This window comes from Neoarius graeffei, chromosome 5 (assembly GCF_027579695.1).
Source record: "Neoarius graeffei isolate fNeoGra1 chromosome 5, fNeoGra1.pri, whole genome shotgun sequence".
Classification (NCBI taxonomy): Eukaryota; Metazoa; Chordata; class Actinopteri; order Siluriformes; family Ariidae; genus Neoarius; species Neoarius graeffei.
Genome location: NC_083573.1, coordinates 40213435 through 40240247, shown reverse-complemented (window position 1 = coordinate 40240247; position 26813 = coordinate 40213435). Strand labels below are relative to the sequence as shown.

Below are 26813 nucleotides of genomic sequence, written 5' to 3'. Positions count from 1 at the left end.
ACATGTATGTCTCATCATTCATGTTCACGGGTAAGCAACAACACAATAACTAGTTGTGATGTGCCGTGCATGCAGAGTCTCTCTTCTGGTGTAAATTGGACTTAATCTGCAAACTAGAGGCTCCTGATTTGTTTTAATTTTTTGAAAGACTTTTAATCGAGTTATACTGAATGTTAGTGGAAATTAAATTATCTAAATTTTGTACTGTGAGCCGACTGCCTGCTCTCCACATGAGAGTAAAAGCGATTTTCTCGACTTTTTTTTTTGTCCAGATGCACACCTCTAACATGAATAAACATGGTTTTTAAAAATATATATTTTCACTGACTTCATTTGCATGCCGTACATAACAAATACTCAAATAGTAGTTTTAGTATTCTAATGCTGGCTTCTCAGACAGTTGCCTTCATCTATTTTGTGCCCTTTTTATGCAGTCCCTTATCAAAAATAAGTATACTTCAAGTTCATTTTATTAAGGATGCTTAAGTAAAGTTAAAGTATATTTCCTTAAGTATACTTTTGTGTACCAAGTATACTGATATCAATGTACTTACAGTGTACTTGTAAGTAAACTAATCTAATACTCATTAAGACTAAACTGGCCCACTTTTAGTTTATATAAAGTATGGTATACTTTAAGTCAAAGAGAAGTAAATGTTGAGTATACAACTAGTATTTTTTATTTTGTACTGCAAGTATACCACAAGTAAACTTATATACTAATAGTTTACTAGTTCTATACTTGTAGTCCAGTCTTTAGTTTACAAAAGCATACTTCATAGTATACTGGAAATATATTATGAGTTTACTTGCTTTATACTTCTAGTCCACTTTTTAAGTTTACTAAAGTACAGTATACTTTGCAGTATGCTGGAAATATACTATTGGTTTACTTGTTACACACTTCTAGTCCACTTTTTAGTACTTTATAGCATATTGGAAATATACTATTAGTTACTGGTTATATACATCGAGTTAATAACACTATGTACATAAAAGCTAAGTTTAAGTTCCAACACCGTTTACTCTTAAGCTATTCCACCCCAGAGCCGACCACAAACTTATGGTACACGTAGGTTTAAAAGATGGGATTTAAAACATGCTGCTGTATATCACACAGAAGCCAATGTGTGTGAAAAAGAAGTATTTTATAGGCTACTATCAAAAGGATAAGCATAAGTACAGGGCAAGTGCACTTAAACATAAGGCACAAATATTTTAATACTTTATTACACTTTTGTTAAGTATATCTTGATCAAAAGTTTAAGTATAAGCTGAATATACTTAGACTTTTCTATATACTTTTCAGTATAAGCCAAGGATACTTATGTATAACTTTATTAAGTATATCTCTGATAAGTAAATAAAAAGTAAACTGAAAGCATACGCTCTTATTTTTAGTTTAAAAGAAGTATACAGGAAGCACACTTGAATAAACTTAAGGGTAATCCTTTGGTACAAGAGTTTGGCAGCTGAAGTTTGGTACAAATACTTGAGGTTACTTATCAAGTCAAGTCAAGTCAACTTTATTGTCAAATATGCTATACATGCTCGACATACAGCACAGATGAAATTTCAGTCCTCTCTGACCCACGGTGCAAATAGGCAATGCAATAAATAAAAATAAAAATAGAATAGAATAATTGAAAAAAACAAACAAACAATATAAACAGTATAAACACTCTAGATACTGTAGGAACTAGACATAGACTAAACACTCAGACAAACAATATAAACAGTATAAATAAACAGTATAAACACTAGATAAGAAGAACTAGACATAGACTAAACACTCAGACAATATAAACAGTGTAAACACTAGATAAGAACTAGACAAAGACTAAACACTCAAACAGACAATATAAACAGTATAAACACTCTAGATATGAACTAGACGTAGACTAAACACTCATATATGCATACATATATATATATATATATATATATATATATATATATATATATACACACACACACACACACACAAAAAACTTATGTTGTATTACAGTCTCAGCACTAAGAGCAATTTCTATAAATCAAAACAGGGTATACTGTGTACAACCCCGATTCCAAAACAGTTGGGACAAAGTACAAATTGTAAATAAAAACGAAATGCAATAATTTACTAATCTCAAAAACTGATATTGTATTCACAATAGAATATAGACAACATATCAAATGTCGAAAGTGAGACATTTTGAAATTTCATGCCAAATATTGGCTCATTTGAAATTTCATGACAGCAACAGATCTCAAAAAAGTTGGGACAGGGGCAATAAGAGGCTGGAAAAGTTAAAAAAGGTACAAAAAAGGAACAGCTGGAGGACCAAATTGCAACTCATTAGGTCAATTGGCAATAGGTCATTAACATGACTGGGTATAAAAAGAGCATCTTGGAGTGGCAGCGGCTCTCAGAAGTAAAGATGGGAAGAGGATCACCAATCCCCCTAATTCTGCGCCGACAAATAGTGTACCAATATCAGAAAGGAGTTTGATAATGTGAAATTGCAAAGAGTTTGAACATATCATCATCTACAGTGCATAATATCATCAAAAGATTCAGAGAATCTGGAAGAATCTCTGTGCGTAAGGGGCAAGACCGGAAAACCATACTGGGTGCCCGTGATCTTCGGGCCCTTAGACGGCACTGCATCACATACAGGCATGCTTCTGTGTTGGAAATCATAAAATGGGCTCAGGAATATTTCCAGAGAACATTATCTGTGAACACAATTCAGCGTGCCATCCGCCGTTGCCAGCTAAAACTCTATAGTTCAAAGAAGAAGCCGTATCTAAACATGATCCAGAAGCGCAGACGTCTTCTCTGGGCAAAGGCTCATTTAAAATGGACTGTGGCAAAGTGGAAAACTGTTCTGTGGTCAGACGAATCAAAATTTGAAGTTCTTTATGGAAATCAGGGACGCCGTGTCATTCGGACTAAAGAGGAGAAGGACGACCCAAGTTGTTATCAGTGCTCAGTTCAGAAGCCTGCATCTCTGATGGTATGGGGTTGCATTAGTGCGTGTGGCATGGACAGCTTACACATCTGGAAAGACACCATCAATGCTGAAAGGTATATCCAGGTTCTAGAGCAACATATGCTCCCATCCAGACGACGTCTCTTTCAGGGAAGACCTTGCATTTTCCAACATGACAAGGCCAAACCACATACTGCATCAATTACAGCATCATGGCTGCGTAGAAGAAGGGTCCGGGTACTGAACTGGCCAGCCTGCAGTCCAGATCTTTCACCCATAGAAAACATTTGGTGCATCATAAAATGGAAGATACGACAAAAAAGACCTAAGACAGTTGAGCAACTAGAATCCTACATTAGACAAGAATGGGTTAACATTCCTATCCCTAAACTTGAGCAACTTGTCTCCTCAGTCCCCAGACGTTTACAGACTGTTGTAAAGAGAAAAGGGGATGTCTCACAGTGGTAAACATGGCCTTGTCCCAACTTTTTTGAGATGTGTTGTTGTCATGAAATTTAAAGTCACCTAATTTTTCTCTTTAACTGATACATTTTCTCAGTTTAAACCTTTGATATGTCATCTATGTTCTATTCTGAATAAAATATGGAATTTTGAAACTTCCACATCATTGCATTCCGTTTTTATTTACAATTTGTACTTTGTCCCAACTTTTTTGGAATCGGCGTTGTAATAGTAATTGAAAAACCCAGATTCACCCTTCCACTCTTTGTCTGTAGTACTTAAAGTCTTCAAACTTGTATGAGATTCCTAGTTAAGGGGGTTGTCTCAGACACTGATCTTTAGAGAGAACTGAGAGAGAATATGGCTTTGGGATAAGCGAACACAAACCCATAAAAAGCGAGGAATTCTGTATGGAGTGATGTCACGCTCGAAGCAGAAAACAGAGCAGGATTAAATCCGGCAGATCTGCCTTCTGATTGTATATCATGATACGCAGGCGTTCTAATGTTGCATCTGTTTAGCCTGTGGGCTTACAGAGATGACATCATCCTCTTCCCCTCCATGTTGACCTCTTTATTCTTCCAGTGTGGATTTATGGTGTAGGCAGTGGTGTAAATTTAGCCTGACATGTGGTGGGACAGGCATCAGGAGGCTTTATTGTACAGTCGACATTTTAAACATGAAACTATATATACAGTGCTGTGCAAAAGTCTTAGGAACCCTATTTTTTTTCATACAAACTTTGTTATAGGTTTCTATTTTATGACTTCGACATTATCGAGTCAGTACAAAAATATTTTAGAGTCCAGACGTTCGTTTTCCAGCACAAAATTAAATGTTACGGGGGAAAAAAAGTTTGTATCTGAGCAGCATATTACATAAGAGAGCACTTTTCAGATTAAAAAAGAAAACATAATGAAGGCTGCTGGGTTTTGGTGCAAAATGAAGAAGCGAGTGTGACAGTCAAAGTGTCCAGAAGAACTGTGTTCTGAAAGATGCTCAGTAAAACCTACAGCTCATTTCCTTATAAAACTGCACTCAGTGGACCTGAGACTACTGCTGTGTCCAAAATCACTCACTACTCACTATATAGTGGACTCATCTCATTCTCATCTCATTATCTCTAGCTGCTTTATCCTTCTACAGGGTCGCAGGCAAGCTGGAGCCTATCCCAGCTGACTATGGGCGAAAGGCGGGGTACACCCTGGACAAGTCGCCAGGTCATCACAGGGCTGACACATAGACACAGACAACCATTCACACTCACATTCACACCTACGGTCAATTTAGAGTCACCAGTTAACCTAACCTGCATGTCTTTTGACTGTGGGGGAAACCGGAGCACCCGGAGGAAACCCACGTGGACACGGGGAGAACATGCAAACTCCACACAGAAAGGCCCTCGCTGGCCCCGGGGCTCGAACCCGGACCTTCTTGCTGTGAGGCGACAGCGCTAACCACTACACCACCGTGCCGCCCTATATAGTGGACTATATACCATTTTGTAGTGCTGTCCGAATGTCTCATCTCATCTCATTATCTGTAGCCGCTTTATCCTGTTCTACAGGGTCGCAGGCAAGCTGGAGCCTATCCCAGCTGACTACGGGCGAAAGGCGGGGTACACCCTGGACAAGTCGCCAGGTCATCACAGGGCTGACACATAGACACAGACAACCATTCACACTCACATTCACACCTACGGTCAATTTAGAGTCACCAACCTGCATGTCTTTGGACTGTGGGGGAAACCGGAGCACCCGGAGGAAACCCACGTGGACACGGGGAGAACATGCAAACTCCACACAGAAAGGCCCTCGCTGGCCCCGGGGCTCGAACCCAGGACCTTCTTGCTGTGAGGCGACAGTGCTAACCACTACACCACCGTGCCGCCCTGTCCGAATGTATAGTGAGAATTATTACACCCTATATAGTGGACTCATGGTATCAATGCACTGTGAAAAGTTGTGTACAACCGATGGTCACTAACCAAGCAATATATACCATCATGCATTGCAGTCGCGCATTTTCACAGAGCTGTAAAAGCTGTTTCATAAGGACCGTTAAGTATTTTAGATTGAGTATTGCGTTAGTTTGTTTTTCCTTATGACAACGGGAATGAGACAAATTTATAAGTTGAGCAAAAATGGCAATAATGTTGTAGTGTGTTGGGGTGACTAGACGGAGGAAGAAACACATTATAAACGGATATTCAAGTACAATTAAAAATAGTAAGAGAACAGAAAATAAGCTAAAATAGAATCAGAGAGATAAAATGCAAGAATAAATGTTATAGTGCAGAGCGAGGAATTAATCAAAAGCCTCAAATTTGATTTAATAAAAAGCAGCGGCAAAGAAAAAAGGATTCAGCCTTGATTTAAAAGAACTGAAAGATGCAGCAGACACAAAGTACTTTGCATTTATTAATATCGGTAATACGCTCAGTATAATATGGATTTATCACAAAAATACATGCATGTATTTATTATTTTCAAAACCCACCAGCCGACTGATCTGGCACGTTTTAATCGTGCGACAGTAATGACGTAAATAACGGCGCGGTAGAGTAGTGTCCGAAAGTGTTTGTTTTTTTTCCCTTTCATTTTACCAATGAGCTCATGATATAGTCCTCTATATAGAATTCCCTAGATAGTGAGTAGAGAGTAGTGAATGAGTGAGTGATTTCAGACATAGCATACTCTTTTTTTTTTTAAAGCAAAGGGTCATCTCACACCAAATATTGACTTTGTTTCATTTATTATGCTGTATATAGTATTTTTTTAAATATTGAAAAACATTTCATTTCATCATTTTTAAGCCATTTTTAGTCTACAGCATTTCTTTACATGCGCCTGAGACTTTTGCACAGGACTGTATATTGTAGATAAAATCTTCTTCTTTTGGCTGCTCCCGATTAGGGGTCGCCACAGCGGATCTTTTGTCTCCGTTGCTCCCTGTCTTCCGCATCCTTCTCTACCACACCTGCCACTTTCATGTCCTCTCTCACCACATCCATGTATCTCCTCTTTGGCCTTCCTCGTTTTCGTTTGCCTGGCAGCTCCATCCTCAACATTCTCCTTCCCACATGCTCTGCATCTCTTCTCAGGATGTGCCCATACCATCTCAGTCTCATCTCTCTTAGCTTAATTCCCAAGCTCTCTACATGTGCTGTCCCTCTGATGTGCTCGTTCCTTATCCTGTCCAACCTCCCATCGCAAACCTTAACATCCTCAACTCCGCCACCTCCAACTTTGCCTCCTGTCTCTTCGTTAAGGGTACGGTCTCCAATCCATACATCACAGCTGGTCTCACTACTGTCTTATACATCTTACCTTTCACTTTTGCTGGGACACAAATGACTCCTGCAATCCTTCTCCAACTGCTCCACCCTGCCTACACTCTCTTTCTCACCTCACTATCGCAGCCCCCATTTTTTTGCACAGTTGACCCCAGGTACTTGAATTCACCAACTTTCTTTACGTCTACTCTTTGCATCTTCACTACACTCTCATCCCCATTCTCATTGATGCACATGTATTCTGTTTTGCTCCTGCTCACCTTCATTCCTCTTCGTTCCAATGCATACCTCCATCTCTCCAAACCCAACTCAACCTCCTTTCTACTTTCACCACACATCACAATATCATCCGCAAACATCATGTTCCATGGTGACTCTTGCCTCACTTCGTCCGTCAAGCTATCCATCACTATGGCAAACAAGAAAGGACTCAAAGCAGATCCTTGATGAAGTCCTACCTTCAACTTGAACCATTCAGTCATTCCAACTGCATACCTCACTGCTGTTTCACTGTTCTCATACATGTCTTGCACCACTCTGATATACTTCTCCTTCACTCCACTCTTACTCATACAATACCATAACTCATCTCTCGGCACTCTATCGTATGCCTTCTCCAGGTCTACAAACACACAATGTAGCTTTCTCTGGCCTTCCCTGTACTTCTCCATTAATATTCTTAAAGCACAAATTGCATCCGATGTGCTCTTCCTTGGCATAAACCCGTACTGCTATATTGTAGATAAAATATATATACAAAAAACAATAGGAAAAAATGTTTAGATTATTATTAGATTATGGCCATGCAAATAACTTGAAGCTATTTTTTTCCTTTTTTTTTTTTTACTTTTTAAGCTCTAAATTAGGATGGGTTTTGATTTTTTAATTTTTTTTTTATTTACATATTTAGATTTTTTAACACAATTTCATACTTTTGTATAGTTTTATTGTATATATACTGTATCCAGCTAAATTTTAGATTATATACTGTATGTACCTATGTACAGAAGTCTGAGTCGCACCTTTGTTACATTTGCATGCTGCTTTTGAAGTTTGAAATAAATTATTTTTAAATTATTATTATTTAAAAAAATGTTTAAATAATGATGATGATGATTATTATTATTATGATTGGGCAGCACTGTGGTGTAGTGGTTAGCACTGTCGCCTCACAGCAAGAAGGTCCGGGTTCGAGCCCCGTGGCCGGCGAGGGCCTTTCTGTGCGGAGTTTGCATGTTGTCCGCGTGGGTTTCCTCCGGGTGCTCCAGTTTCCCCCACAGTCCAAAGACATGCAGGTTAGGTTAACTGGTGACTCTAAATTGACCATAGGTGTGAATGTGAGTGTGAATGGTTGTCTGTGTCTATGTGTCAGCCCTGTGATGACCTGGCGACTTGTCCAAGGTGTACCCTGCCTTTCGCCCATAGTCAGCTGGGATAGGCTTCAGCTTGCCTGTGACCCTGCACAGAATAAGCGGCTACAGATAATGGATGGATTATTATTATTATTAACTGCTATAACAGCAAGTATTTTTGGATCATTATTCAGTGCAGAAAATCAGTTTCATCCCTGTTATAATGGTGGTCATTCCTTTCCATTTCCTGGCCCTGAAAGCTTAGTCTGACCTCAGAAAATTTGGTATTGATTATTCCATTACCAGTTAAACGCTGCATTACTTAAGCCAGGCTTGCACTCGATGTCTGAATGCGACAAGAGCAAATCACATGACAAAGCGACCACAGTGTAAAAGTGCTCTTGCTGAGTGATTGCCCAATCTGAAGTGAAATATCTTGTCCCACAACCCACAGGCTGCAAAAATGTTGACAACCAGACGCCACTCAGCTCTAATAATGTACTCACCAAGGACAGTGCATGCAGTCTTATATTCACACACATGTATCAAGACCAGCAACATGTTTGTGCCTTGTAGCACAACATACTGTATATACGTCCCCTCCCTCCACCGTCTTTTGGTCAAACAGTGAATCTGGGTCTGGCAGTGGGGGTAACATCTGATATCAAGCTTTGAGTTGAATTTTTGAATATGTGAGAATGATGTAGAGTGAAGCTGTTGTTTCAGAATGAGTTTTTTTACTGGTGTGGTTAGAGGAGTTATTTCATAGTGTTATTCCTTGGGCCAGTGCTTTTTATTCACTAACGCTGAGTCATTGACTGAATTAAACACACCACCCTTATTCTCCCTTGACTCCATTCTTTTGTGTTTTGGCCTCTTGCAGCGTTGCTATAGGCTTTGGTTTCTATGGTAACAGCGAGGCGAACGACGGGATGTATCAGTTGACCTCGTCTCTGCTCACTGCCAATCACACACTGGCGTCCATCGATATGCTGGTGAGAAAACACACTCAGTTTATCCGTGATCTACACCGCTGTCCTTCCAAGAGAATAAATCAAGGCCCATTAGGTCTTAGCTGTGCATTATACGAGTTCATGTGAAATAAATAGGAGAATAATCTGATTCGTTATGTGTATTTCCAGTATGTGGGTATGGATGTGCATACCTTGTATTGATTTGGCTTATGCAGGATTGGTTGCTCATACAGTCAGTCAATCATATCTGTGTCACTCTGATTAATTCCCTCATCCTCTTCATCTTCCCCATTCCCTTTCTCCTGAGCCCAGGTTTCAGACACCGTAACAGCTCTGCGGCAGTCCATCTCAGGCCCTCTGACCTCACTGGAGAATGTGTTTGGAGGGAATAAACCCGCTCTGGTGTCCACTCGGTCCTGCAGACGTCTGTCTGAGCATGTGATGTCCCTTCTCTCCTCCCTCACTCTAGGAAAAGGGCTGAGCTCCATCTCTACTAATGCAAGTGATGGCATGGTGGGGGTTGTGACCCCTGTTCTGCCCTCTGTACCCCAGGCTGTGACCTCAAGTTCAAACAGTGCCCCTGCACCCTTCTCCCCAGGGTGGGCAGCTAGCACACTCATGGTGAATGAGGACTACAGGTAAAGTCGTGAGAACTGATTATTTATGTTGCTGTTGATTTCAGATGAGTATGCGTATTGTATGAGTTCTCTGAAAACCCTGTGAACCCAATTCAGATGGCATGTACGCTATACTGTTAACTCCTCCCACGTTCAGCGTGTGCTGTGTGTTTTGCTGTTTAGGTGGCTCGCCTATGTCCTGCTTCTCCTTTTGGATCTGGTGGTGTGTCTCTTTATTCTGCTAGGCTTGGCCAAACAGGCTCGATGGCTCCTCATTTTGTAAGTGATATTATACAACAATTTGAGAATTTTTTTCCAAATGTCTGACCAATACAGTACCAGTCAAAAGTATGGACACCCCTACTCTGTCATAGGTTTTTGACTCTTTTCTATATTGTAGAACAATACTGAAGATCGCAGGCAAGCTGGAGCCTATCCCAGCTGACTACGGGCGAAAGGCGGGGTACACCCTGGACAAGTCGCCAGGTCATCACAGGGCTGACACATAGACACAGACAACCATTCACACTCACATTCACACCTACGGTCAATTTAGAGTCACCAGTTAACCTAACCTGCATGTCTTTGGACTGTGGGGGAAACCGGAGCACCCGGAGGAAACCCACACGGACACGGGGAGAACATGCAAACTCCACACAGAAAGGCCCTCGCCGGCCACGGGGCTCGAACCCGGACCTTCTTGCTGTGAGGTGACAGCGCTAACCACTACACCACCGTGCCGCCCCCATATTGAACATATAGGAATTATATACTAAACAAAAAAGTGGTCAAAAAATTGTTTCATATTTTAGATTCTTGAAAGTAGCCAGCGTTTACCTTGATGACGCTTTGCACACTATTGGCATTATCTTAACCAGCTTCATGAGGGAGCGGCACGGTGGTGTAGTGGTTAGCACTGTCGCCTCATAGCAAGAAGATTCTAGGTTTGAGCCCAGCGTTCGATGGGGACCTTTCTGTGTGGAGTTTGCATGTTCTCCCCGTGTCTGCGTGGGTTTGCTCCGGGTGCTCCGGTTTCCCCCACAGTCCAAAGACATGTAGGTTAGGTTAATTGGTGGCTCTAAATTGACCGTAGGTGTGAATGTGAGTGTGAATGGTTGTTTGTCCCTATGCATCGGCCCTGTGATGATCTGGTGACTTGTCCAGGGTGTACCCCGCCTCTCGCTCATTGTCAGCTGGGATAGGCTCCAGCTTGCCCGCGACCCTGCACAGGATAAGCGGTTACAGATAATGGATGGATGGATGGAGCTTCATGAGGTAGTCACCTGGAATGCTTTTCAATTAACGGGTGTCTCATCTCATTATCTCTAGCCGCTTTATCCTTCTACAGGGTCGCAGGCAAGCTGGAGCCTATCCCAGCTGACTACGGGCGAAAGGCGGGGTACACCCTGAACAAGTCGCCAGGTCATCACAGGGCTGACACATAGACACAGACAACCATTCACACCTACGGTCAATTTAGAGTCACCAGTTAACCTAACCTGCATGTCTTTGGACTGTGGGGGAAACCGGAGCACCCGGAGGAAACCCACGTGGACACGGGGAGAACATGCAAACTCCACACAGAAAGGCCCTCGCCGGCCACGGGGCTCGAACCCGGACCTTCTTGCTGTGAGGCGACAGCGCTAACCACTACACCACCGTGCCGCCCCCTTGTCAAAAGTTAATTAGTGCAATTTCTTGCCTTCTTAATGTGTTTGAGATCAAACAGTAAATAATAAATAATAAAAATACAGTAAATAGCCCTATTCCACAACTGTATGCTCAAGTCCAGTGGAATGACATTTAAATATGTTTAAATGTTCATTCCTCTGCCCAGTTTGTTGTCATGAATTATAAGTTTCAACTAAAATGAGCATTTGGGGAAAAAAAACAGTTGTGTGCTCATCAATCTTTTTCATAGTTTCTGCTGTTCTTGTTTTAAAGACTTAATCATACTATCAAGCACAAACTGACTATAAAAAATGTTAAAAGAACTATAAATAATTTTGGCATTTATTGACTACTATACCATACAGAACACGCGTCTTCCTATAGAGATCAGCGCATGTGTCATTCCACTGGACATTAATGTTGCTGTAGAAAAAATTCTGCTCTTCTTAAGCCCGGCGCACACGGGCGACTTCTCACGCAAGTGTATTGAGATTTTTGGATGCAAGTTTCCCCTCTTGGGTAGCTGCGTGTGTGCAATATCTGCGCCCAATGGGCGATTTGGAGAAGGGGATGCAAGTCACGTGGAAATCATGTGACTACTTCACGGGCGGGGATGCAAGTAACATGGAAATCATGTGACTACTTCGTGGGCGGTGATTGGCTTAGCCTTTGGAGGTGATCGCTTTGTTATCGCAAAGACGCGCGCACACTGTGATATCTCTGCAACAAGTCAGCGACTGCCGATTTTTTGTCGCAGATTATCAAGCATGTTTGATACCAGTGATCTGTCGCAAGCAACAAAAAATTGTCGTTGCAAATATCCGCATATGAAGCGATTTTTCGCTTGCATCAAAAAGTTGCACGACCAAGCGACGGAAAATCGCTCGTGTGCACCGGGCTTTAGTCGTTTCTCATTAATCTTTTTTCTATATTTCTTCATTAACAAATGTATAAATGGCCCAGCTACAAATAAAAACACACCTAAGATAGAATAAATGACCTATTTAATGACAACAGGGAACGGAAAACTGAGGTGCATCAAGCCACCGGATGGTATTGTAGTAATCCATATTATATCAAGAAGCGCTCAACTAAGAAAAGAGAAATTACATCCATCATTACTTTAAGACATGAAGTGTCTTTGAATTAATAAAAATAAAGAAAAAAACCCACTGGATTCGAAGGTGTGTCCAAACTTTTGACTGGGACTTATTTATAAGGTGGAAAACTGCTTTTAAAGGGTTTTTTGACTGGCTAATGGGTCTAGTTTTCTAAAATGGTTCTACTTGAAACCATTTCTCTAAGGGAAAACCAATTTCAATACATAAATAAAAGAGAAACAATATACAACTGGTCAGCATATCATCTATCCAATCACATTTTTGGACTATTGTTCAAATGCCTTCACATCTATAGCTGTTTGATATTTTTGCCTTGAGTTTGGAGTTTATATACAGTATTTATATTTAGTACATATTTAAATATGTGTAAGGCTTGTGGCATTTTTTAGAATTCGAGAATTATTGCTGCATTCGATTACCTCAAAATTGGGAAGTCGGAACTCAGAGTGACATCATTTTCAGCCTGTGTGTTTGAGGGCCCGTTTACACGAGGACGCTGTCGGGTAAAAACGACTAAATATTTTATCGGAAGTGCCTTTCGTCTACACAGGGACGGCGTTTCCGAGGCTGAAAAATGGGAAAAATTGAAAACGCCTTCCAGAGTGGATAAGTTAAAAACAGCCCCCGTTGCATATCCGTCTAAACTACCCAATACGCGAAACTCTGCTCGGATCTGCTCACGTCGGGTACGCGTTTACGTCATACATATGTCATATACTGTACATGCCAGCCCGGGAAGTAAGAAAGTAAGTAAAAAAGTAAGAGCATGTCTGATTACATCGATCCAACGGACCTTCAAGCTGCTCTGGCAGCTTTAATAAACGTCCAGGAGTCCTTCGAACATCTATACCGAATCTGCACATATACCGTTAATGAACAGAGGCGGGTATAGCATGCTCTTACTTTTTTACTTACTTTCTTACTTACCATAGCCAGAGTAGTCAAAGTTTTCGCGGCGCAGATGTGCAGATCAGACAAGACGGAAGACATGTCTGCATGCGTGCAGACATAGCGGAGGTCTTTCACAGCACCACCTGGCCGCCTGGCATGCACATCCAATTGAATTCCACACATTTATGCGTCACCGTATAGACGCAGATTTCCTCCTTGAAAACGGTCGTGTAGACGCGGAAAAAAATGAGAACGAAAACGGACTTTTGCGTTTTTGTTTCAGACCGTCCCCGTGTAAAGTGGGCCTGAGTCTCAAAAAAAAAATGAGGTGGGGGGAAAACATGTACAGTGCCTTGTAAAAGTATTCATCCCCCTTGGTGTTTGTCCTGTTTGTTGCATTACAAGCTGGAATTAAAATGGATTTTGGGAGGGTTAGCACCGTTTGATTTACACAGCATGCCTACAACTTTAAAGGTGGACATTGTTTTTTTTTTTATTGTGACACAATAATTAAGATGAAAAAAAAACAGAAATCTGGTGTGTGCATAAGTATTCACCCCCTTTCGTATCACATGATCTGTCACATGATGTCTGTATAAATCAACCTGTTCTGGAAGGACCCTGATTCTGCAACACTACTAAGCAAGCAACATGAGAACCAAGGAGCCTCCAAACAGGTCAGCGACAAAGTTGTGGAGAAGTATAGATCAGGGTTGGGTCATAAAAAATATCCCAAACTTTGAATATCCCAGGGAGCACCATTAAATCCATTATAGCAAAATGGAAAGAATATGGTACCACTACAAACTAGACAAGAGAAGGCCACCCACCAAAACTCACAGACCAGGCAAGGAGGGCATTAATCAGAGATGCAACAAAGACACCAAAGATAACACTGAAGGAGCTGCAAAGATCCACAGCAGGGATGGGAGTATCTGTCCATAGGACCACTTTAAGCTGTACACTCCACAGAGTGGAGCTTGATGGAAGAGTGGCCAGAAAAAAGTCATTACTTAAGAAAACACATTTGGAGTTTGCCCAACAGCATGTGGCAGACTCCCCAAACACATGGAAGAAGATTTTCTGGTCAAATGAAACAAAAATTGAACTTTTTGGCCATCATGGGAAACGCCATGTGTGGCGCAAACCCAGCACCCTGAGAATACCATCCCTACAATGAGCATGGTGGTGGCAGCATCATGCTGTGGGGATGTTTTTCATCTGCAGGGACAGGAAAGCTGGTCAGGACTGAAGGAAAGATGGATGGCACTAAATACAGGACAATTCTAGAGGAAAACCTGTTTGAGTCAGCCAGAGGTTTGAGATTGGGATGAAGGTTCATGGTACAGCAGGACAATGACCCTAAACATACTGCTAAAGCGACAGTGGAGTGGTTTAAAGGGAAACATTTAAATGTCTTGGAATGGCCTCGTCAAAGCCCAGACCTCAATCCAACTGAGAATCTGTGGCATAACTTGAAGATTGCTGTACACCAACGCAACCCATCTAACTTGAAGGAGTTGGAGCAGTTTTGCTTTGAGGAATGGGCAACAATCCCAGTGACTAGATGTGCTGAGCTAATAGAGACACACCCCAAGAGACTTGCAGCTGTAATTGTAGCAAAAGGTGGCTCTACAAAGTAATTGACTTTGGGAGGGTGAATACTTATGCACACTCCAGATTTCTGTTTTTTCATCTTAATTATTGTTTGTGTCACAATAAAAAAAAAAACAATTTGCACCTTTAAAGTTGTAGGCATGTTGTGTAAATCAAATGGTGCTAACCCTCCAAAAATCGATTTTAATACCAGCTTGTAATGCGACAAAACAGGACAAACACCAAGGGGGATGAATACTTTTGCAAGGCACTGTATGTCATCTTTTGAACACGGACTTTTGAAGCTAGTCAGCTAACTCTTATGAGTTATGAATACTGTATTTACTTTCTCAATACAGTGAGCTGTATATAGTCAATGTTATATATTTGTCTTTAGGCTGATTTATCTAAAGCAAATACTTGTACTGTATATACAGCATAACTCATTTAAAAGTAAATAAATACTACTTTGTTTACTGTTCATGCTGTGAGCAGCCATGCTGATTTGATGTCACTTTCTGAACTCAGGCATGAGGAGACCGTCCCGAGTTTGCAACTCGGAATTCCATGTTGAGGGTGTGTTTTTTTTTTCTTAGTCAGGGGTCAAAATTCGTTTCAGTGTGATTCTTTGGCTATTCAATAATGCTAAAGCTGGCTTTACACTGTACGATATTCTGCCCAATTTTGTGATCAGATAATCCCCAAATCACACATCTTAAAAGAATTCAGTATCCCTATTGGCTCAACATAACAACATCAACCCCACACAGAAGTGGGAGAACAACATAAGGATGTGTAGTGTGATGCGCTCACTGTGCTGTGTGACAGCCAGCGACAAATTTCTGGCACTGTTGGACCATTTTGATAAAAAACGCAAAGCAGAATATAATATTTTTCTTTATTTGTAGTTTGAGTATCTTCATTGTATAAGCTGATGTGGAGAACACGTATTTAACAATTATTTGCCGAAGGCGAGGTGACTATCAGTGAATAATAACGGAGACGAAGTCGAGGTTATTATTCACCAATATTCACTGAGCCTGAAGTGGATAACTGGTTTTGTATAAATACACAGGTAATTATTTAAAAAAAATCATATTAAAAAAAATTATTTCAAACTTCAAAAGCAGCATGCAAATGTAATGCACGCAGACTTGTCTCACTTATCTATGCCGAGTCACATAAAATACTTTGTTTCAAAATGGATAAAATAAATCACAATTCCACCTTACCTTTGAATAGTTTTAGATCAAACTTCGTAGCATCTTTAATGCTTTTAGGAACAGCATTTTCTTTCATCATTTGTAATTCTTCCTCACTTACGGTGACAATGCGATTGGCCACCATTGCTGAGTCACTCGAGGTGATTATCGAGAAATAGTCTGAATCTCCCCACCAATCAGCACGTGTGATTTTCTATAATCACTTCCGTATTTATGCTAAATATCCCATAGTCTGTTGTAAGACTCGGTAAAGATTTTTTTGAGATCATCTAATACATTGTGGCAAGATATAATCTTAAAAGATCACTGGAAAGTGTTAAAATCTCATCTCATCTCATTATCTCTAGCCGCTTTATCCTGTTCTGCAGGGTCGCAGGCAAGCTGGATCCTATCCCAGCTGACTACGGGTGAAAGGCGGGGTACACCCTGGACAAGTCGCCAGGTCATCACAGGGCTGACACATAGACACAGACAACCATTCACACTCACATTCACACCTACGGTCAATTTAGAGTCACCAGTTAACCTAACCTGCATGTCTTTGGACTGTGGGGGAAACCGGAGCACCCGGAGGAAACCCACGCGGACACGGGGAGAACATATAAACTCCGCACAGAAAGGCCCTCGCCGGCCACGGGGCTCGAACCTGGACCTTCTTGCTGTGTGGCGACAGCGCTAACCATTACACCACCCTGCCGCCCAAGTATTAAAATAATAATAATAATAATAACCTGATGGACAGATGATGAAAGACCTTGGAGACAATGGCTGTAAATACCTAGGAGTACTAGAAGCTAATAACATCAAAATTAAAAAGATGAAGGAATCAGTAACAAAGGAATACAAAAGAAGAGTCAAACTATTACTGAAATCTAAGCTTAATGGTGGTGATGTAATCAAAGGGATAAACCACATGGGCAGTTGATGTACTCAGATACTCTGGAGGAATTCTTGATTGGGACCAAGAAGAACTACAAGTAATGGACAGGAAAACCAGAAAGATAATGACGATGAACAGAGCATTACACCCCAGAGCAAGCGTGGCCAGGCTGTACGTAGCAAGGATTGAAGGTGGAAGAGGACTGAAAACAGTGGAGGAAACAATTAGATCAGAAGAACATGGACTGTCCGATTATGTCAAAGATGAAGAGAAAGGGTACAACCAGTTACTGAGAAGACTCACGAAAGAGGACACAAAGAAGGAATATACTGTAAGGACAAGCAAAAGAATAAGAGAGAAAAAGAATGGAAAGAGAAAGTGCTGCATGGGCAGTACCCTAAGTTAACAGAAAAACATGATGTGAAGAAGACCTACAGGTGGCTCAGGAACAGATACATGGAAAAGGAAACTGAAGGACTCATTACCGCGGCACAGGATCAGGCACTACCAACACGATGGAGGAAGATAAACATCGAAAAACAAGCAGGAACAGCAAAATGCAGAATGTGTAACAAGAGGGACGAAACTATATTTCACATTCTCAGCAAGTGTAGTAAACTTGCACAATGTGAATATAGAAAGCGGCATGACAAAGTTGCACAAATAATACACTGGAATCTATGTAAGAAATATGAACTACCATACTCAAGGAATTGGTATGACCATGTGGCAGAGAAAGTGACAGAAAATAATAAAGCAAAGATACTTTGGGATTTCTCGATACAAACAGATCATGTTATACAGGCATGAAGACCAGACATCGTAGTGAAGGACAAAGATCTAAACCACACCTGGGTCATAGACATATCAATACCTGGAGATGGAAGAGTAGAAGAGAAAGAAAAGGAGAAAGTGGAGAAATACCAGGATTTGGCAAGGGAGATTCAAAAATTGTGGAACACTTCAGTGAATATGATACCGGTTGTAGTAGGAGCGCTAGGTGATGTGGCAAAACTGGAGGAAGAGCTGACAAAGTTGGATATCTAGACGATAGAAGTAGACAGAGTACAATTCTCTACCTTCTAGGATCGGCAAGAATACTGCGGAGAGAATTGGATATCTCAGGTTAGAGGCTCTAACCAAATACCAATACAAACACCAGCTGAAGAGCTGAGGAAATCAATAATAATGCCTCACAGCAAGAAGGTTCTGGGTTCGAGCCCAGCGGCCGGCGAGGGCCTTTCTGTGTGGAGTTTGCATGTTCTCCCCGTGTCTGTGTGGGTTTCCTCCGGGTGCTCCGGTTTCCCCCACAGTCCAAAGACATGCAGGTTAGGCTAATCGGTGGCTCTAAATTGACCGTAGGTGTGATCGTGAGTGTGAATGGTTGTTTGTCTATGTGTCAGCCCTGTGATGATCTGGCGACTTGTCCAGGGTGTATCCCGCCTCTCGCCCGTAGTCAGCTGGGATAGGCTCCAGCTTGCCTGCGACCCTGTAGAACAGGATAAAGCGGCTACAGATAATGGATGGATGGATAATGGGGCGGCACGGTGGTGTAGTGGTTAGCACTGTCACGTCACAGCAAGAAGGTCCTGGGTTCACAGCCGGCGAGGGCCTTTCTGTGTGGAGTTTGCATGTTCTCCCCGTGTCCGCGTGGGTTTCCTCCGGGTGCTCCGGTTTCCCCCACAGTCCAAAGACATGCAGGTTAGGTTAACTGGTGACTCTAAATTGACCGTAGGTGTGAATGTGAGTGTGAATGGTTGTCTGTGTCTATGTGTCAGCCCTGTGATGACCTGGCGACTTGTCCAGGGTGTACCCCGCCTTTCACCCGTAGTCAGCTGGGATAGGCTCCAGCTTGCCTGCGACCCTGTAGAACAGGATAAAGCGGCTACAGATAATGGATGGATGGATAATGGGGCGGCACGGTGGTGTAGTGGTTAGCACTGTCACGTCACAGCAAGAAGGTCCTGGGTTCACAGCCGGCGAGGGCCTTTCTGTGTGGAGTTTGCATGTTCTCCCCGTGTCTGTGTGGGTTTCTTCCGGGTGCTCCGGTTTCCCCCACAGTCCAAAGACATGCAGGTTAGGTTAACTGGTGACTCTAAATTGACCGTAGGTGTGAATGTGAGTGTGAATGGTTGTCTGTGTCTATGTGTCAGCCCTGTGATGACCTGGCGACTTGTCCAGGGTGTACCCCGCCTCTCGCCCATAGTCAGCTGGGATGGGCTCCAGCTTGCCTGCGACCCTGTAGAACAGGATAAAGTGGCTACAGATAATGGATGGATGGATAATGGGGCGGCACGGTGGTGTAGTGGTTAGCACTGTCACGTCACAGCAAGAAGGTCCTGGGTTCACAGCCGGTGAGGGCCTTTCTGTGTGGGGTTTGCATGTTCTCCCTGTGTCTGTGTGGGTTTCTTCCGGGTGCTCCGGTTTCCCCCAAAGGCATGCAGGTTAGGCTAATTGGTGGCTCCAAACTGATCGTGAGTGTGAATGGTTGTTTGTCTCTGTGTCAGCCGTGCGATGACCTGGCGACTTGTCCAGGGTGTACCCCGCCTTTCGCCCGTAGTCAGTTGGGATAGGCTCCAGCTTGCCTGTGACCCTGTAGAACAGGATAAAGCGGCTAGAGATAATGAGATGAGATGAGACACTCACTGTTGGGTTTAAGTGCCTTAACTAGTAAGTCATAACTGTCTTCAAACAGAAACACACAATACAGTATGACAAGTGAAATAAAACTGGGCAGTTCTGTTGATTTTCTGTGCATCACCTTTAGTATATTAAAGGATACAGTTGGCAGAGTTTAAATGAACTAAGCCTCACAATAAACTTCACCTCAGTTTAATAGACAGAATTAAGTTAATTTAAAAAAAAAAAAATATATATATATATAAATATATATATTTTTTTTTTGGTGAGCTGACACAAAGTCAGATGGTGGCTGTAGTATGTGTGTTTGTGTGTTTGCAGGATGACAGTACTGGCCTGGTTGGCTCTGTTTCTGAGTTGGGGTTCTCTTGGCCTGGAGACAGCCACAGTGGTGGTGAGTATTCAGAAAGAGGCTCCTGCTGCCCATTTTTAACTGCTAGCCTGAAAAACAACTCTCCACGGGCGGGGTATTCAGAATATAATAGCGGCTGTGTGTGCGTGTGTGTGTGTGTGTGTGTGTGTGTTTGGGAGCTCTCTTTGTCCTAAACATTCAAAGAAATGTCAGACTAAAGTACTAACGATGTGAATCTTAAAAGTTTCACCATTTGCGTTTGGGGATGTGCTTGTGTATGTATGCGAAGCTGTGAAAAGCTTGCAGAAAGTTTAGAAACTATGCACTCCTGGCACTGTTCCAGGAAGGCAATAAAAGGGTTAGAGTTGCAAGAGAGAAAAGACTGTGTGTGTCATACTGAGTGGCTCTTTGTGCAATGGTGGGGGAAGCAAGCAGAGATGAAGATAGGGATGAGAGGTCTTAACAGCGACATCAAGAAAGGCTGAGCAGAGAGAGAGAGAGAGATGTGGATACGAGAGGAAGACGCCCAGTGGACTAACCACTCTGTTAATCAGGCAGTGAGAGGCAGGAAGACAAGAAAGAGTGACTGGAGGAGATGGCAGTAGCTGGCTCTTAACACAGAGTCCTACTGTCCGCAGGCAGCCGACATAAACAGTCATCTCTCTCTCTTTCTCTCTCTCTCTCTTTCTTTCTTCTGTGTTAGTATTTCAATCCTTTTATCTCTCTCTCCCTCCCCCTATTGTACTTGTAGTCGTTTGTAGTTGTGTGAGTCCTATTTAAAGATAACAGTGATTAATTACATGTCTTCACATACCACAAAGGAGAGCGAGTGTGGAAAAAAAAAACACAGAGCCTACAGCAATGACAGCATGATTGGAAGAAGAACAGAAAACTGGAACACTCCAGGAGAGGGAGAGTGTGTGGGAGCACCAGGGGAAAGACAGAGTGAGACTGAGAGCGATGTTCTGTATGTCAGTGAGTGCTGGAGATCAATAGCAGTCACACAGTGGTGGCAGCAGGGAGATAAGGGAAGTATGTCATTCGGTCACTGTGTCATATCGTTAACATCTTTCCCTTGTGTTTTTTCTTCCTCTCCTTCTGTCGCTCTTTCTGTCTCTCTGTATTTTTTTTTTTTTTGCAGGCACTCAGTGATTTTTGCTTTGACCCAAACACATTTGTTCTCAACTCTACACACTTTAATGCCGGGACAAGTACAGGTGCTATGCTCTGTCACCTCTCTCTCTCTCTCTCTCTCTCTATCACACACACACACACATACACACAAAATATTTATCTCATCTCATTATCTCTAGCCACTTTATCCTGTTCTACAGGGTCGCAGGCAAGTTGGAGCCTATCCCAGCTGACTACAGGCGAAAGGCGGGGTACACCCTGGACAAGTCGCCAGGTCATCACAGGGCTGACACATAGACACAGACAACCATTCACACTCACATTCACACCTACGGTCAATTTAGAGTCACCAGTTAACCTAACCTGCATGTCTTTGGACTGTGGAGGAAACCGGAGCACCCGGAGGAAACCCACGCGGACACGGGGAGAACATGCAAACTCCACACAGAAAGGCCCTCGCCGGCCACGGGGCTCGAACCCGGACCTTCTTGCTGTGAGGCGACAGCGCTAACCACTACACCACCGTGCCGCCCCAAAATATTTATACTACACTATATAGATAATTAATGTTTAGCCTATACTTAAATATTCCCCAAACCTTAACTTCAGTAAACAAAAGGAATCATTTCGAGGCTCATTATTATTATTATTATTATTATTATTATTATCTCATCTCATTATCTCTAGCCGCTTTATCCTGTTCTACAGGGTCGCAGGCAAGCTGGAGCCTATCCCAGCTGACTACGGGCGAAAGGCGGGGTACACCCTGGACAAGTTGCCAGGTCATCACAGGGCTGATATTATTATTATTATTGTTATTATTATGGGGCGGCACGGTGGTGTAGTGGTTAGCACTGTCGCCTCACAGCAAGAAGGTCCGGGTTCGAGCCCCGTGGCCGGCGAGGGCCTTTCTGTGCGGAGTTTGCATGTTCTCCCCGTGTCCGCGTGGGTTTCCTCCGGGTGCTCCGGTTTCCCCCACAGTCCAAAGACATGCAGGTTAGGTTAACTGGTGACTCTAAATTGACCGTAGGTGTGAATGTGAGTGTGAATGGTTGTCTGTGTCTATGTGTCAGCCCTGTGATGACCTGGCGACTTGTCCAGGGTGTACCCCGCCTTTCGCCCGTAGTCAGCTGGGATAGGCTCCAGCTTGCCTGCGACCCTGTAGAAGGATAAAGCGGCTAGAGATAATGAGATGAGATTTTCATATAAAGGCTGCAGTTTGGGGGGGGACCCAGGTTTCCTCATTGGGACTGGCTAAATCTCCCCACAATGTCCACATTGTCACTGACATTTTACCCCCAACAAGATCTGAAAACATGCCCAGACACACACACACACACACACACACACACACACACATAAACACATTTACACGCCTTAACAAATGTCTCTGTCATCAGAAATCCTGGATTACTACTTGACCTGCAGCAGAAAAATGACCAGCCCCTTCCAGCAGGTAGCCACTCTGTTATAATACAGATAACGTTCATGATCTCAAGATGCTAGGATAGAAGAACTGAAGGCAAGCATTGAGTCAGCTCGGCACCTATGATCTTGACATTTTTACCCTAATCTAGATCTTTCAGGCGTCGTGGACTTGAAATTAAAGCCTAGTCAGATGGAGTCTGCATGGAAATTTTTTTTTTTTTGTACTCTAGAGAAAAAACCCACACATCCTAGTCTTTTTCCTTATCACTTATTTGAATATAAACCCTGCAGGAACCTGTGGTGTATAGTGAAGAGGATAGTCTACGTGCACAAAAACTAAGAATATAATAAAGGAGACCAAAATGTATTTCATGAAGGAAAGGACGGGGTTCCAATAATTTTGCAGAGTTTTGTAGGAACAAGTCCACTAATAAAAAAAAAAAAAGCATGTTTAAATAAACATCTACAGTGTCCCTGTATGTTTGAGCACAAAATATCCCTTATTGCAAGTCTTTCTGTATATTAACGTTCATTTATTTTCCGTAAATGGTGCCAATAATTCTAGAGGCCACTGTATCTCTGGCACTGTTTTGTTTTAATTAGTCTGACTCTTTATTAGGTTTCAGAGAGACGTACTGTAGATTAATGGAGAATAAAACAATGCTGGAAGACGAGCCCAGTGTTTTTCCTTATTGAATATTGGACTGGTTTCAAGCACACCATATGTTAAACTGTTTGATTGTGTGCAGACATTTGTGTTTCATGTAAAAACAGAAAAGCGTGCAGACATGCATTTGCAAACATGGGCTAGTTTCAGAAGATGCTTCTTGAGAATAATGTGCATATACATACAGATGGACAGAACAACACTGAATCAGGTCCTGTATCACATTGCAGCAGTGTAAATAAAGTAGTAATATTTATCTGCTCAGATCTGTTCCATGGCTCTAATAGTATGCGTGTGTGTGTGTGTGTTAAACTGGCTGTAGCTGCTGACCCAGTCCCAGAGAGCTTTGTCTAGCATTCATTCCCACCTCTCCAGTTTAGAGAGAGATGCTCTCCCACGCTTCCCCAAAGCAGATGTGAGTAAACGAGTGCTACTTAAATCAGTGAACTTGCTGTATTAAAATCTGCTATCAGAAACCATGTCTGGAAACAGTGCATGAGAAAATGGCTGCTGCGTGTAGCTGCATACTTCTTTCCCCTTGTAGAAGCCGCTGATGGAGGTGCAGCAGATGCTCAACTCTACTGAGGGAAATTTCCACCAGCTGGTGGCGCTGCTCAACTGCCGTAGCCTCAACAAGGTAACCATAGCAACGTGCCTTCCCCAAAGCAGATTACTTGGACCTAAAATGTGTTTTAGATGAAAGATGTGTGCATCTTGATTTATCTCACCGTCTCTCTCTTTCTATCTATCTCTACATCTCTGTCTTTCAGGACTATATTGACTCTCTAAAAGGTCTGTGTTATGATGGGATGGAAGGATTGCTCTATCTCTCACTGTACTCATTCCTCTCCGCTCTGGCTTTCACAGCCATCCTCTGCTCCCTTCCTGGAGCCTGGAGGAGCTTTTCCAGGTAACCTGTACTGCTCCTGCTTATTTGTATTCAGAATGTGAATGCTCTTTGTGATGTAAAATATACAGTAGGTGTGTGTGAATATATATATATACAGTGGGGCAAAGTATTTAGTCAGCCACCAATTGTGCAAGTTCTCCCACTTAAAAAGATGAGAGAGGCCTGTAATTTTCATCATAGGTATACCTCAACTATGAGAGACAGAATGGGGGGAAAGAATCCAGGAAATCACATTGTAGGATTTTTAATGAATTAATTGGTAAATTCCTCGGTAAAATAAGTATTTGGTCACCTACAAACAAGCAAGATTTCTGGCTCTCACAGACCTGTAACTTCTTCTTTAAGAGGCTCCTCTGTCCTCCACTCGTTACCTGTATTAATGGCACCTGTTTGAACTCATTATCGGTATAAAAGACACCTGTCCACAACTTCAAACAGTCACACTCCAACCTCCACTATGGCCAAGACCAAAGAGCTGTCAAAGGACACCAGAAACAAAATTGTAGACCTGCACCAGGCTGGGAAGACTGAATCTGCAATAGGTAAGCAGCTTGGTGTGAAGAAATCAACTGTGGGAGCAATTATTAGAAAATGGAAGACATACAAGACCACTGATAATCTCCCTCGATCTGGGGCTCCAAGCAAGATCTCACCCCGTGGGGTCAAAATGATCACAAGAACGGTGAGCAAAAATCCCAGAACCACACAGGGGGACCTAGTGAATGACCTGCAGAGAGCTGGGACCAAAGTAACAAAGGCTACCATCAATAACACACTATGCCGCCAGGGACTCAAATCCTGCAATGCCAGACGTGTCCCCCTGCTTAAGCCAGTACATGTCCAGGCCCGTCTGAAGTTTGCTAGAGAGCATTTGGATGATCCAGAAGAGGATTGGGAGAATGCCATATGGTCAGATGAAACCAAAATAGAACTTTTTGGTAAAAACTCAACTTGTTGTGTTTGGAGGAGAAAGAATGCTGAGTTGCATCCAAAGAACACCATACCTACTGTGAAGCATGGGGGTGGAAACATCATGCTTTGGGGCTGTTTTTCTGCAAAGGGACCAGGACGACTGATCCGTGTAAAGGAAAGAATGAATGGGGCCATGTATCGTGAGATTTTGAGTGAAAACCTCCTTCCATCAGCAAGGGCATTGAAGATGAAACGTGGCTGGGTCTTTCAGCATGACAATGATCCCAAACACACCGCCCGGGCAATGAAGGAGTGGCTTCGTAAGAAGCATTTCAAGGTCCTGGAGTGGCCTAGCCAGTCTCCAGATCTCAACCCCATAGAAAATCTTTGGAGGGAGTTGAAAGTCCATGTTGCCCAGCGACAGCCCCAAAACATCACTGCTCTAGAGGAGATCTGCATGGAGGAATGGGCCAAAATACCAGCAACAGTGTGTGAAAACCTTGTGAAGACTTACAGAAAACGTTTGACCTCTGTCATTGCCAACAAAGGGTATATAACAAAGTATTGAGATGAACTTTTGTTATTGACCAAATACTTATTTTCCACCATAATTTGCAAAAAACTTCTTTAAAAATCAGACAATGTGATTTTCTGGATTTTTTTTTTTCTCATTTTGTCTCTCATAGTTGAAGTGTACCTATGATGAAAATTACAGGCCTCTCTCATCTTTTCATCTTTTTAAGTGGGAGAACTTGCACAATTGGTGACTGACTAAATACTTTTTTGCCCCACTGTGTGTGTGTGTGTGTATATGTGTATATATATATATATATATATATATATATATATATATATATATATATATATATATATATATATAAATAATTCACCAATATTCACTGAGCGTGAGGCGGATAATAGTTATTGTATAAATACACAGGTGATTATTTTAAAAAATATTTCAAAATCATATGAAAAAAACATTTATTTCAAACTTCAAAAGTGCCATGCAAATGTAATAAAGGCACGGCGCAGACTTGTGATACTTATTTATGCTGAGTCACATAAAATACTTTGTTTTCATCTCATCTCATTATCTCTAGCCGCTTTATCCTTCTACAGGGTCGCAGGCAAGCTGGAGCCTATCCCAGCTGACTACGGGCGAAAGGCGGGGTACACCCTGGACAAGTCGCCAGGTCATCACAGGGCTGACACATAGACACAGACAACCATTCACACCTACGGTCAATTTAGAGTCACCAGTTAACCTAACCTGCATGTCTTTGGACTGTGGGGGAAACCGGAGCACCCAGAGGAAACCCACACGGACACGGGGAGAACATGCAAACTCCACACAGAAAGGCCCTCGCCAGCCATGGGGCTCGAACCCAGGACCTTCTTGCTGTGAGGCGACAGCGCTAACCACTACACCACCGTGCCGCCCCAAATACTTTGTTTTGAAATAGATAAAATAAATCACAATTCCACTTTACCTTTAAATAGTTTTAGACCAAACTTCATAGCATCTTTAGTGCATTTAGGAACAGCATTTTCTTTCATAATGTGTAATTCTTCCTCTTTTACGGTGACAAAGTGATTGGCCGCCATTTTGCGGAGTCTCTTGAGGTGATGATCAAGAAATAGACGAAATCTCTCGACCAATCAGTGCTCTCTCTCTCTCTCTCTCTCTCTCTCTCTATATATATATAT

The 26813-nt window shown here is 42.3% G+C and overlaps 1 protein-coding gene across 3 annotated transcripts in view; it reads left to right on the top strand.

Annotated features, from left to right (window-relative positions):
- Positions 1-26813, top strand: part of ttyh1 (tweety family member 1) — a 75121-nt gene that overhangs the window by 22879 nt on the left and 25429 nt on the right. For 2 of the 3 annotated variants that reach the window (XM_060920519.1, XM_060920520.1), the window contains exons 4-13: positions 8971-9082; positions 9374-9699; positions 9862-9957; positions 20022-20094; positions 21194-21269; positions 22587-22642; positions 23364-23492; positions 23604-23696; positions 23826-23918; positions 24052-24191. In XM_060920519.1, coding sequence (XP_060776502.1) covers positions 8971-9082; positions 9374-9699; positions 9862-9957; positions 20022-20094; positions 21194-21269; positions 22587-22642; positions 23364-23492; positions 23604-23696; positions 23826-23918; positions 24052-24191 — 1194 coding nt within the window. The remainder of the gene's footprint in view (positions 1-8970; positions 9083-9373; positions 9700-9861; positions 9958-20021; positions 20095-21193; positions 21270-22586; positions 22643-23363; positions 23493-23603; positions 23697-23825; positions 23919-24051; positions 24192-26813) is intronic. The other variant, XM_060920518.1, reaches the window with a different exon arrangement.